This window comes from Hydractinia symbiolongicarpus, chromosome 8 (genome assembly GCF_029227915.1).
Source record: "Hydractinia symbiolongicarpus strain clone_291-10 chromosome 8, HSymV2.1, whole genome shotgun sequence".
Taxonomy (NCBI): domain Eukaryota; kingdom Metazoa; phylum Cnidaria; class Hydrozoa; order Anthoathecata; family Hydractiniidae; genus Hydractinia; species Hydractinia symbiolongicarpus.
In genome coordinates, this window is record NC_079882.1 from 24,009,616 (window position 1) to 24,024,059 (window position 14,444).

Here is a 14,444-nt window from a genome sequence, read left to right on the forward strand (position 1 = left end):
TTAATTCTCCATAATACCAAGCCAGCCTATCTTTTGAAATTATCCGGTTGAATTCTGGGATTTGTAGGTGTTTTCGGACATTGTAAAGTAATGCATCGTCAGCAAATGTTTGTTACTGTTAGCAACAAGATTTAAGAAGAACAAAAGATGGCGACCCGCGAAATGTCAACAACAACAAAGAAAGCAGGAAAACAAGAGATGCTTAATTCTTATGTTCGTAATCTATCGGACACTGGTTCAGATCGATTTTATACGAAACCTTGCGGGAAAGGACGCGTTCTTTTTACAGGTAAGAGGTTGTTTTTACAAAAATGGTTTAATTTAAACAACGCAACTAGCTAGCTAGCTAATCTCTTTTTTCTGTTAAGGACCAGACGGACTGTGCGATCATCGTGTAAAAGTGCTTGAACCTGCTAGATATGTGGGAATCGGTATCATGTCACCAGAAGGAACTAGTGAACTTTCTTATCTGTGGAGAGCAGCAGCGGTAGCTTTTTTTTTTTTTTTTTTTACGACTGCTTCTACCGCAGAAAGTTGCATGTGTCATCACTATTAGCCATATATCTGCTGTGCAAAAGTTATTTGTGAATTATATGTAATACAGTAGTTCCTCATATCCTTATATGTAAAAAACCTTTTATCAGAAACTTCTGATTATTCATATACTAGACCACCCTAAGTTATGTAATTGAATTGTACCATTAGGTACGAAAAACAAGCAGATAAAACAATGAAATGCACAGATATATAATACGAAAACCCTGATCAAAATTAAACTTTCATTCCCATTGGTTCACCATCAGCCTGAGTAAACAAACACAAGAAAAATCCCTGGGATCGAGGTTGTTCACTCTTTATTTACTCTGCCCATAGAAAAGTAACCTCGATCCAAAGATCCCAGCGTTTTAATACAGGTGGACTTACATTGCTATACACAATTATGTTTGCATAATTAGCGGAAGTAGAGTTGTCAATATTTACTGTATTATATTTATACGCAATATTTATACGCACTTGCCTATAAAACCGCTTATTCGCCAAAAAAACACCCTAAATTTATCATATTTGAAGGTAATTAAATACTGTTGCAATTTTGAAAGGAAATACGATCAAATAAAAAATAATGAAAATAATTTACTTTTATTTAGACTACCAGTCACCCACTCCCCAGATCAAAACGAGTAGGTGAAATCGGCTGGAAGGTTCAATCGTGCGACGATGTCGAACTTCCTGAAAATTGCCACCAAATTATGGTAATGTAAATATGGCGACATGTGATAATATACTATACATCATTTATAATGTTTGTTGTGAGTTAGTTTTTCAGTCCAATCGAGTATTAGGTAGACCAATTTTTTAAAAAAAGTTTTATTAATATAAATTATTTTATTAAGCATCGATTTTGCTATACAGTGTGTTGTATCTTTAGCGTTTCGAGACTATTGGTTCAACCTTGTTCCCAGGGTGTAGGCAGCAGCATCAGCATTTCTACTAAATGATGACAGTCTTTAGGAATATATCATAAACAACAAACTGCAAAAAATTACAGAGGGTCTGTTGAATCATTTAACTTAACCAGTGTTTATGCTCAAAAAAGCAAGATGAAGACTGGGGATGAGGTTGTTAACGGTTAGGCATGCACTTTAGTATTGCTTTAAACATTTATTGCGCAACATTTGTTAAAGCAATAATGGGACATTTTTTACCTTTCCTACTTCTGTAATAATAGTTTTAATTTAGAGGGGAGAATTTAGACAATTTGGGGAAGATAGGCATACGCATCTATATCAGAACCCCTGGTAAGTTTACTTCGTTGGTCCGCAATTTTTTTTCATGCATGTATTTAAGGATTTGCTGTAGAAACGAATAGAGGCGACAGAAGTTTTTATAGTCATGACAAATTAATACCGAAAAGCAAATTATTTATTTTTACTTGGTCCTGGTTAAGTGTAAAAAGAAATTTTCTTATTAACTTTTTCAGATGAATTCACAGCTAGTTGCAGCCTCGAAGTTTTAGTCAAAGGAATCGATTAATTTAAACTTCATTCCAATTTCTTCACCTCTGAAAGCAAGGAATTCGTTTAACAGCACAATGTCTCATCTCAATTTTTAGGCTACCTAAACCACAGTCTTCCAAGGACGCAAAAGTTGTTGAACATGTGAACAGTGAGTAAAACGTAAATGTGAAATCTTGTAGCCTAAGCTAACTTGTATATACAGTGTGCAACCGCGGACGTTAGGTACACAAGTTTCTGTTATATGGAGGCATGAAAAAATATAATTTTAAAGTTGATAGGAAATTCCACAAAATCCGTCAAAAAAATGTCAAATCACCTATCCTGGGCTTTAATATCCCTTTTAAAAGCGAAAAATGCTCCGGGAGCAAGATGGAAAAATTGTCTGCTAAAGAGTGTCCGGTTTATAAAAGAGACCTACATAAATATTGCGCTATAGCCATGTGCCCCTATAGGAAGGTTGGACTCTCATTCCGACTAATTTTCACGCAAAACGCCATAGAGGTTTCGTATGAACTTTGCCAGACTATTTTGCACGTTTTTGTATCTCTATTTTGCAAAAAAGTCATCTCAGCAGACAGGTCAAAGGCCAAAATTTACTTTTAATTAACGTGTTCTAGACCCTTTGCAAGCCTCATTCACAAATAGACCCAACTCAAGACCTGTGTCAACGATAAAACCTTTACCCCAGTTCAAAGAAAGTCGACGTCATTCTATATCTTCATCATCAACAGAGTAGGTATTTTTTATTTACCCCAGATTCACCGTAATAGTATAAAACGGCTAACCTTGCCAAATTTCTGTTTCAAGATTCAGAAAAAAAATAATTTTTAACTTAAGGTACTTTTCGATGAAAATTTTTCTGTAAGATGTTAATGTCGATTCGCAAAAACTCAACTCGACATGATTATTTTGTCCAGGAAAATTCGAGGACATCTTCCAATTTTTATCAAAATTCAAGAAGTTCCCAGGATTCCAATAAGTTTCTTGTAACATAAATTTTCACAAATCTGAGCCCCATATTCTCTCTAAATTTTAAAAACTTTTCAATATTTTTATTACAGAACTACCGAGTTCGTGAAATGGAACAAATGACTACAGTATACAGCATGAAAACCGTAAACATAAAGACGTAACCCTAAAAGCCTGGAAATGCTAAACTTTTTTTAAAGGGCGTTCCACGAAGGTTTAAGACGACCGCGAAAAAAATTGCTCCTTATATAACTGATTTCTTTTCTTGTAGTCTGTATCCCTCTGCCTTGAAGTTTTGACACCCTTAAGTGCATTATTATTATTTAAAGTCAACGAAGACACCGAATTTAACTTTACTCCAATTTCTTGCATAAATAACACCGGTAAAAACATTTATATCCTTGTCCAGTCAAAAACAAAATTAGAAAACTAAAACTAAACTCTTTTTTTTATAATCTCAAAAGGATGGCTTCTTCTTTTTCATTAACAACGCCAAGTTTAAATTGACGTGTATTTTTAAAAATCAAATAAACTTCAACACAGTACAAAAAATAAAACAAATTATAGTAAGTTTATGTGAAGGTAAGTCCTGCTTCGGAGTACGTGTTGAAGATTTTCTCCAACGCAACAACATAACCAGCAGCTCGCATATCTAATCCTAAGTTGTATTCCTGGCCTGTTTGCATGATACGCTGAAACAAAAAAATACAGAGTAAAGAGTTAGGAGTTAGTAAAAAAAGATTTAACGATTCTGGGTTTCTATAAAAGCCTGACGCTACAAAATGTTTAGTTCCTTAAGATACAAGATTAAGCATCCAGTGAATTTGAAAAAGTCCACTTACGTTTGCTGAACGTTCCATTGTAAACGCAAGACCAGAATGAACAATGTCTTTTTCAGATGCTCCCTATACAAATACACATATGATAACATTACGATGGACTCAACCTTGCTTTAAAAAACTTTCATTAAAAAACCAAAACGCGGACCAGCTTAAAAAATTACCTTAATTTGGTTTTTAAAATTAGCAGTAGGTGTGATGGGAATATTAGCACCGAAATGGTCCCCTAAAGACTGCTGGACAGAATCAAGCAGATGGTAGTTGGAGTCCTCCTCATACTTCCACGTCAAACGACCATATGAAACATGGTTTAGGTTTTTCAACCATTCAAAGTAGGATACCGTAACACCCCCGGCGTTTATGTACAGATCAGGAATGACAAGACGTTTGCGTTCTTGTAAAATCTTATCGGCTGCTGGAGTGGTCGGACCATTAGCACCTTCGGCAATGATCTAAAAAAAGAAACAAAATACCATAGATAATTGACTTACTGATAGGGATAAGGCTTACGCATGCATAAGGACCTCAAAATGCATAAAGATGCTGAAATGTTTGACAACAGTAAAAATCACGAACTTTTACCTTGGCTTTGATGAGATGAGCATTTTTCGAAGTGATCTGTCGCTCGTTAGCAGCTGGTACAAGAATGTCGCACTCGGCCTGCATTAAGTCTTCTTTGGTATCAGTCGCTCCAGGAAAGCCAACGATGGTTCCAGCTTCCTAAAAACGTGTACACAGCCTCAATTTGTCAGCAAATTTACACAAAATTTACACATAAAAGCGGATTTTTTTTGGGGGGAGGGGAGTTGGGGACGAGCTACTACGCCATATATTATAACTAGGCCACGAAATAACCACAGAGGGGAGAAACACAAATGAAATGATATATTTTTAAAAACAAGATTTTCTGAAAATTTATTGTGCCTAGCCTCGGTTTACCTGAAAAGCACTTTTCAATTCATATTTATATATTATTTATAATTTGCCAAGTTGAAGTACCTTCAATCCTGGTCTCATGCTTTGTAAGACTGTTTCTTGAAAGATACGTGTGTAAAGGGAAAACAGTATCCTGACATTGGTAATAATGCAAGCAAGTACATCGCGATAATTTTAAGTTCGCTATGAACCTGCTGTACTATATCGAAACAAGTCGCAAATTCGGCATGGTTAAAACGAGCTGCATCGCAGAAGTTATTTTTACGCGTTGCTTATTCGTTAGACGCCAACCGCATCTAGCTTGCTGCGCTGTTAAAAAAAACAAACGAAAAAACAAACAAATAAGCAAACAAACACACAAACAAGCAAACGAAGGTGCATTTATTAATTACCAGTTTGTAATCTTCGAGAGCTTTTGGATCAATGCCGTCTGGGTTTTTAATACTGCCATCGTATTCAATAATTCCCACGCATTTAGCACCAAATCGATGAAGGTAACGACAGGTATGCAATCCTACGTTACCAAATCCCTGTACAACAAATGTCTTGCCTTTAAGACCAGGTTCTAGTCCAATCAAATTCATGTAATACTCATCACGAATGAAATTGTCTATCCCATGGTAAACACCCTGAAAGCAGAAAAAAAAACTGATAGATATTTGCTTGAAAATTGAGATTTAGCAGACATTTAACAAGAAACATAATAAGAAGATTAGCGTTAAAACGTAAAAACTTAACAAAATCTTGGAAATATCGACGCTGCGATGTCTAACAATAACCAAATTTTTCTCAGCATGGAAAAGACATGGTAAAAAGCATCAAGAAAAATGCACATACCTTATTATTAGGCAGGGTCGCTAATTCGAAGAAAGGACTTATTAAAGTTATACGCATACTAACGTCAAACGAATAAACGGATGATACTATGTAATTTTATAATAACAAGAAAGAAGATATTGTTTTAATAATAACGTCAAAAAAGGTTTCATTTAAGAGTTGGCTTCAAACTCGACCATAATAACAAGAAAAAAGGATAACCGTCATTACGCTTCTATCACCCAAGTTTATAGCTAAGTTCCATAACCAGAGGGGCACTACATCCAGAAGAGGAGAAGTAACTATCGTAAGAAGAAAAGCTATTTTATTAATTTTGCAAAAATTAAATTTTGCAAGAATCAAACTTCGCAAATGATTAGAAAGCGATTTCGTAAAAACTTAATTTCGCGAATTTGCGCAAAATTACCTCGCAAATATTTATTCTCTTAAGAAAGTTTTTGGATGAAGAACAGCGTGTAGACTGAAGATTTAGCTTGCTCCTTTTTTTCCCAACTGTTCAAAACGCGTAAAAAAGAATAAACCCTGCCATAATAAAATAATTTTTTTCCTTAAGTTTTAAAGAAAGCAAATTAACTTACCCTTCCTGTCGCGGACACACGTCCGTGGATACCTCCTTGACTAATAGGCTTTCCAGTAACACAACCAGATGCATTAATATTACCATACCCAAGAGTCATTGCGAATGTGTCTGCCATCCAACTCATTTCCTTTTCACCAGTTCCCATGTCGGGGGCAGGAACATCGATACCAGGACCAATGAATCCTTTACGAGCAAGCTCGACCGTAAAACGTCTTGTAATTTTCTCAATCTCGTGCTCCTGAAATTGAAATATAATAATATTACAACACATTTCAGAATACAATAGAACTAGAGTGTCATCAAGTCAATAAATCAGTACATTTGTCTAATTACAAATGTTGTTTTACAACATCATATGGTGGCCACAGAAGATTTGAAGTAGAATCCCAGACTTGCCTAAGACTTTATAAAAAATTCGATGATTTCTGAATATAATTCTTGTGGTTGCATCAAAATAACTGAAACAAGTAATCTAGTTTATATGAGTGCATCCCACAAAACATAAACCATATGCTAATAATGTAAATTCTATGACTTTTCAAAATAAAACGAAATTTCGTGAGTTTTCCATAACTTTGGGAATTACCATGACCCAGTTTTCCAAAGCATCTTGAAGAATATATGTGGATATTGATTAAAATGTCAATGGAGCCAAACTGACCGTTGGGAAGAGGAGCCAATCTGACCTTTAGGCAGGGGAGCTAATCTGAACATTATGCATGGGAGAAAATCCAACTTTTAGGTAGGTGTTCCAATCTGATCTTCAGGCAGGTCTCAATATCAGGATTGGTCAATTGTTTAGTCTCATGCTTAACCTGAGTTAGTGAGTCTGCCATACTACAAACCATATATACATTTTAACTTTGATTGTAAACAAAATAATACCTTGTTTTATGATCCCAATAAATCTTTTTAAAATAATACATGCAAATTATTTTTATTACGAACAATGTCCAAAATTAAAGATTAGTGTTAAAAATTTTCAAACATTTAAAAATTTAAACACAAATTTTCAGGTGTTTTTTTTGACGTCTTTTTCATATAAAACAGTTCTACTTTTTATTTCATGGCAATTTGGTATCCCTTTTTTAATCCTAGTCAATACACTAGCAGTAGTAATTACATCTGCGAAATTACATGGTGCAGAGTGCATCCATAGATAATAGAATGATTCCCAAGATGTGCATTAAAAGTAATTCTACGCCTAGCTTTTGAATGCACATGGATAAATAAAGTTACACAAATTCTATGTGGTTAATACCGAATAATCACTCTTATTAATTGCAATTCCTCCTTTAGCGCCTCCAAAAGGAACATCAACTACAGCACATTTAAATGTCATCAGCATAGCTAATGCTTTTACTTCATCCATATCAACATCAAGTGCATATCGAATACCTATAAAACAAGATATATACAAAATGAACACATTTTAATTTTTATCTGCGAATAAGAGCAAAAAAGGTAAGACACCAAGAACTGAACTTTCTATATAACTGACCTCAGCACTATACAAGACTCAACAAGTGCGATAAAATGGCCTCACCTCCTTTACATGGAAGTCTATGATGACTATGCTGTGCTCTATAACCTTTAACCATTTCAATTTCTCCATTATCTCTTTGCAGTGGAAATGTGACTGCAAGTGCTGTATTTGTAGGCTTAATGATGTTCAAAATACCTAAAAAACAATCCACATCAGTATTATGTACTTTGAAGAATAAACTTCCATGAGAAAACACTTTTACAGTAAAATAACTTTCACAGTAATTTAACCATAAAATTAGCAGAATTTTCTTCTGTCAGAACACCCTAAAGTCTATCACATGGTCAACCACAAAAGTTTATCTCCACAAAATAATTAACTACTTCAAGAACATTCTGAGGGTATTCCAATTAAAAAACTTTATTTTTTTAATAATACAGTGATTTCTCCTGTAAGTTACGTCATAGTGAACCTGTTTGTTATTCTTTAATGTCACAAAAAATGCATGTCTTATATGTTATAACAACATGTCAACAACATTAATTTAACACCAATACCATAATTCAAACTAATAAAACCATTAAAATGCACCTATATTTTATAACTTTGAGGCCAAATACCTTGGAAACGACCGGCGCTGTCAGTTATTTTTACCCACATTGGTAACTAGGGAATACCTAGGACCAGAATGGGTCCAATTTATTAAAGCTAGTAAATTCCACTCATTTCAGAACAAATCTGTTTCAGAAATGATGTCATCAAAAAAACTTTAAACATCAATGTCTCATCATCCATTCATTAAAAGCACATGACTCTATACATTTTCTTAAAGGGATACCGAGGTAAAAAATGATGTTGGGCTTATATTATAGAGCTTAAAATGTTGGTTAACAAGTCTTTATAATTTTTTTAAAAAGCTCTTTTCGTTCTGAAGATGTTCACATTTAATTGCAAACCAACATGCCGATCCCAAGTTATGGAGTCATCAGCAAAAAATTAAGAGGCCTGGGACGAGCAAATGAGTGTCATTCTGTCAAAAAAATATGTTAATCAATCCACCTTTATAATGCATCGATAAACTTTGAATGCATATCCCTTAACAGGTCTAAAATTAATGATGACAGAAAATGTCCAACAAATATGGCATCATAATTTATGCAATATAATTAAATCTGAAATTCTTTAAATGTAAATATCTTGAGAACAAAAAGAGCTTCAAAAAAATTTAAAATGACATGTTAACTAACTTTTTAGGGTGTTTAATATAAACCCAGCATCATTTTATACCTCAGGTTCCCTTAAATGTTTTGAGAGAGACAAGCGGTGAACAATTTATTATTGACAAGCCATTGCTGACATATGCTCTATGACAATTACACACGAAAGAAGAAATGGATAAAGATCCACTGTTTCAAAAATAAAAAATTTTGATGAGTAAATGTCAGTGAACAACCATTTTGTAATATATCTAAATTTGGACACAGAATCCTAATTTGCCAAATTACGTCATTCTTTTTCTTTCATCCTTTAAGGTCTGCATTGCTTGGTTAGGTGCAAAATTGCTAAAAAAGACGTTGAAAAACTTATGTAAATCAGGTTGTTCTGTTTGCAAAAACTGGACCAAGTTTGTAATCGGTACAGAAACGAACGAGGCTACTCATGGCTTAACTAAGCAATTCTTGTGGTTGGAATGTTCTCCTCCGTTGCTCTCTGATGGGGTACAAAGTGGACTTTTCGCGGTCAAACCTTCCCAGTAGAGATCTTAATTAAAGCTTACCTCCCACTTCAAAAAAAGTTCATCTTATTCTGTTTATATTATGTTGAGAATTTGCAATTTAACATTTATTAAGTAAAATTTGAAATAATAAAGCTAATATAAAGCCATATTTTCTTGTGTTTACAGCATGCTTCCTTCTCGAAAGCTGCCATTTTTTGATAATTTTTTTTCGGATTAAACCCAGTCTGACGTCATCTCCCGGATGGCAAAAAAGGCCCCCTGAACATGTTGCCGCAAAATGGTAACTCAGAGAAAAAGAAGAAAGAGCAAATTGTTGCAACAAGATTAATTTTGTTAATAATTATAAAATGTGTTTTTGTGCTATGGCTTTTTGTAATAAGAATAATAGAAGTAGCGCTGGAAAGCATTCCTTTGCCAGTCTTCCAACAGGCAAGATAAATTCTGCAAAAGCAAAATAGCGTTAAAATGTTGCGAAATGGCAAAAGTTAATCAGTATCTAAAACATATTAAAAGATTTGACTAAAAAAAAAAGAATTCATTGAAAAATCCAGTATTTATTTATGAAGGTTGCACCACAAAAACATTACGATTCCAGCATTTGTACACCATTCCATAATGGCTGCCTAATTTGAATACTGGCCTGTGATTGGTTCAGCTAGTATTATGTCGCGATTCCGACAGCAAGAATACAACTTTTGGGAAAACTAACACTCCATTGCACCTCAATTTGCAATCAGAGGAGGTAAACACCACACTTTTATAAAAAGAAAACACGTTCTTTCGTTATAACTTTTCTTGTCGCGTTTTGTTTTTAATGAAAAGTACACATAAAATGTATATATATATATATTATTATTAGTAACGTTTCCTAAAATTTAAAAAAAAATGATAGATTCACGTATGGGAAATAATTAATTGCATTTCTGCTAAAGTTGGTTTACAATGTGTTGCCAAGGTCTAATTATTATTTAGCCTAGCCTAGCTTATGGCGCCGTAGATTAGTGGTTATAGCTCTCGTACTCTGTGCGGGAGACCGGGGTTCGATTCCTCTTGACGGCGATTCAACATGGGCGAGTGAATGTTACCATAGCCCTGGGTTAACCCAAGCCATGTGAGGGAAATTGGGAAGACGGCACACTGTGTGTGGGCCGTTGGATGTTGCCGGGAGTTGTCTAGTAGAGCGCGGGCCCTAATTGGGTCTGCGTCGCTCAAAATGAGCATTAAATACTCTAGGACTCTCCATCTAAGCCATGGCCCCTCCTGGAAATAATAGACAGGGTATATCCCTCGATATTTGTGAGGCTAGCCATGTAAAATATGCACATCTATCCTAGCTAGCTATGTGTTTACCCTGACAGCTATAAAAGTAAATCACCTTTACCTTTAATATGTTTTTCACGATATGAATACTCTTCTAATTTCTTCCCCGGGGCAGGCTTTCTTGAAAGAAGTTTATCTAATGCAATTGCGTGTGCATTTTCAGCGTAAATACTGACCATTTCCAAAAAATCTGGTTCTCCATCTGAATCTGCTGCAGCTGTATTAGATTTTGGAATGGTTGTTGATATTCGTGCATAACTTTTCTTAGCGATCGGTAGTTGTCTAGAATGTCTGACTAGTGATTGTACGTTACGAAACATGTTTTCTTTGCTTTACCTACCAGATAATTTGCAAGGAAAAACAAGAACGGTAAAAAGCGAAACCCTTTGAACAACCTGAAGGGCTACTTCTTTGGCATATCTCGCTTTTTTATGTGTCATTAAGGAAACGGCCCAAAAAAGAATTGGGAAGGCAAGCAAACAAGTAAGCGTAGGGGGCGGGATGTGCCTGGTCGGTTGTTTTTAATCACTCGAATAATAATGAAACACTCCTCCCCTCGCACACCTATACTTTAATTAGTTTTGAACTTTTCTTCCGCTTCCCAGAGGTTCTATCCAAATTGGCGAATGTTATCACTCTTGCGTGTTTAGCATATTATGAAATCGACTTGAAAGTGTATTAGGAGGGACAATCATGCTTTCTTTTTGTCAAAATTTTAAACAACCACAAGACATCCCTATTAATTTTATAGCCCTGCAAAAGCCATAATGAAATAAAATAACAAAAGTGAAGAAATACTTTAACGAGAGTTTAAACACTATATAAATATAGATAGAATTAAGATTTGTTTTATTTTTTGACCCCTGTTAGATAAGATATATTTTGCCGTTAAAAAATAATAAAAATAATAAGTTACTAAATTTATAAAAAGATTGACCGAAACAAGTAGAAGATGTGGATCGTCTTATCATCAAGCCCTGTTGGTTGAGCTATTTGCAACTTATAATGTGTTAAAGACCCCCTTTCCCTCGAAAACAATGTTGTTGTGACAGATTTCTTGGTGTCGTCACTTCAAAAATCCAGACAAACTGTAAAGGGGGGGGGGGGGGGGAGGGAAGCAGAGTCTATAGATGCTTTGCCCATGAGTGTAGTTATTTAGCTAGCTCTTTAAGTACCTTTAGCTAGAAGTGAAAACAAAAATTCTTAAATGCATACGCTAATGTTTATTGATCGATTGGACCGACTGGTGGCCTTGTGGTAGAGCGTTTGCCTTCTGTGCGGAAGGTCTTGGGTTCAAACCTCGACCGAGTCATACCAGAGACTATAAAAGTGTGGATCAGCATGAAAATAGGATTGATATCTTAGACGGTTGTCTAGTTGAGCGGTTCTTGTGCTTTCACGCCTTCCGTAGCTCAAATGGGAGCTTTAAATGCACTAGGAAACCCTTTACAGGGCCCTCATTGATAACAGTTCCTATAGAAACTGAAGAGGCTATCCTGGTTAAATAATAGTAATAATAATAAATAACTTGTTCTAGAGTTTTTTACCAACAATTAATTTTGTAATGATCGGATGTTTCCTGTGTTTATAATTTAGCTAAAGTTGCAGGAAAGTTATTCTTATTATTGGATACCTGTACGAAAAGACTTTTACAAAGCGCTCCATTGAGCGTTTTACGCTCATGTTGAAAATTTACTGGCATCCTACATAAAATATAAAACTTTTTAATGTCAAATGTCTTTTTCCCTACAAAATTTAGCTGTCTGTCTGTCAGTAGAATTAGAGGTTTTAAGCAACAGCACCTGGGGTTAATTTTCCAGAAAATCGTATGACTTAAATTCGCGAATCAATTATTTTTTAAACTTTTGGAAGGAATTAACTTTGCGAATTACAATTTTCCCAATTTTTTGAGAAAATTTTTTTTCGCGAGTCAAATTTGTTCAGATAAATTTCAAATTTGATTTTGACAAAAGGAAACAAAAGCGCCTCTAGCAAGTATGCATAATATTTGTGAACAAAACATGTATTGTGTTCCTTTTACTCTTCGCCGAAATGAATTACAGCAACAAATTCTGACACATAATTTTTTAAAAAAATTTTCGCGAGGGGATGACGATTTTTGCATAAAAGTTAGAACATTCATGTTAAAACGAGAATACACTATTCTTGTATAAAGCGTGTAGCTACCCCATATGAATGCAGAAAAAAAAGTAAGGATTTTTATATAAAGTCTAACCAACAATGAGCATTCATATTTTGACAATATATTTCGATCTATAATTTCATCATGTTCAGGTTTAAAGAACAAATATAATACGATTAAAAATCTAAGATAAAATATGTGCATACATCTCTACAGTAAAATATATTTAAACAACAGACGCAATTTTAATATTCCTGTTTCTACCGTTTAGTTTTGGACATAACTGACTGATAGGAAAAGCCGCTGATTTTTACTTCGATGTTAAAAAGATAACGTCATCCATTAAAAGGGAATGTTGACATGAAGCCATATGAATAACGACCAGCCCATTTTTTCTTTCATGTTCTCTAATTCTAGTAATCAGGTGTGTCATTCCTCCAGAAAATCGGCTTCTACACTTTAAGAGCTGATTCCGTTAGGTACGTTTCACACCATGTTCCAAACCAATGGGTTTTCAGTTTTTGACTCGCAGAATGGTGGATTACATACTCCACAAATTCAAGTGCGGCATGAACCTTGCTACATACGTTTGATTTTGCATTTGCTCAAAAGTTAGAGTCTTCTTTGATGCGTAGGTCTGTCGTATTTACAATTTACAGCTATTACTAGATGCAAAACGCTAAATAAGTTTTTACTGTGGAGCTGATGTCGGACTTTATCTTGAGCTTGTGCTCAAATTGTCAAGTCTTTACATATTTGTTGCATTTTTTATATTTTATGTATAATGGGGTACATTGCTAAAAAGTAGGAGAATAACATACCTGATTAAATGTCTGACAAATTCCATGTAAACCTGATCCTTTCTAAATGCTTTTTTCTTTTTCACGTGTCTTCTGTATTCTCTTTTCATTAATGGTTAGCATTTTTATTCTATTGTATAGTCTTCTTTGTAGCACAAGTGCTCCAGTGGTGCATTGAATATTTAGCTATACCTTGTGTGTTTATTCGATGTTGTTGTTTAAAAGCGCAGATATATTCGCATGGCGAGTATACAGCGTACTTTTAAAAATGACATTTCGAAACATGTGTCGCATTTGGATTTGCTACCAATCTCCTCCTTGGATGGTTTTTAATAGGTTTTGTTAGCTGCCTCTGCTTCTCCTTTAAAAGTTGCGGAAAAGTGTTTTTCTCAAGCCATGTTGTAAGTTAAGGCGTATTCAAATTTTTAATTAGTGCATCGGTGACTTTCACATTGTCTACAAATCCTGTTGCAGCACGAAATTCACCTTGCAACATACGTCTGATTTTTTCCAAGAACTTCCTCAAAATTTAAAATCTTCTTTAATGCGTATCTCTGTCGTATTTACAATATACAGCTATTACTAGATGCAAAACGCTAAATAAAGTTTTACTGTGGAGCTGATGTCGGACTTTATCTTGAGCTTGTGCTCGAGTTGTCAAGTCTTTACATGTTCGTTGCATTTTTTATATTTTATGTACAACGTGGTGTATTGCTAAAAAGTAGGAGAATAACATACCTGAATAAAAGTCTGAAAAATCCCATGTAAATCTGATCTT

The 14,444-nt window shown here is 34.7% G+C and overlaps 2 protein-coding genes across 2 annotated transcripts; one reads left to right on the plus strand and one right to left on the minus strand.

The window, feature by feature from the left end:
• The first annotated feature begins 28 nt into the window (after positions 1-28).
• On the plus strand, positions 29-3,239 carry LOC130654275 (uncharacterized protein C4orf45-like). Its single transcript, XM_057456823.1, has 7 exons — positions 29-289; positions 369-487; positions 1,149-1,253; positions 1,741-1,799; positions 2,114-2,166; positions 2,636-2,750; positions 3,080-3,239. Exons 1-7 carry the CDS (start codon positions 148-150, stop codon positions 3,108-3,110), a joined length of 624 nt encoding a protein of 207 aa, XP_057312806.1. The 5' UTR covers positions 29-147; the 3' UTR covers positions 3,111-3,239.
• Positions 3,240-3,484: 245 nt separating this feature from the next.
• Positions 3,485-11,261, minus strand: LOC130654272 (glutamate dehydrogenase, mitochondrial-like). The gene is made up of 9 exons (XM_057456821.1): positions 10,785-11,261; positions 7,726-7,860; positions 7,441-7,577; positions 6,178-6,417; positions 5,155-5,391; positions 4,409-4,546; positions 3,991-4,278; positions 3,830-3,892; positions 3,485-3,679 (listed from the first exon to the last, which is right to left on the minus strand). Exons 1-9 carry the CDS (start codon positions 11,041-11,043, stop codon positions 3,560-3,562), a joined length of 1,617 nt encoding a protein of 538 aa, XP_057312804.1. The 5' UTR covers positions 11,044-11,261; the 3' UTR covers positions 3,485-3,559.
• Between the last annotated feature and the right edge of the window lie 3,183 nt (positions 11,262-14,444).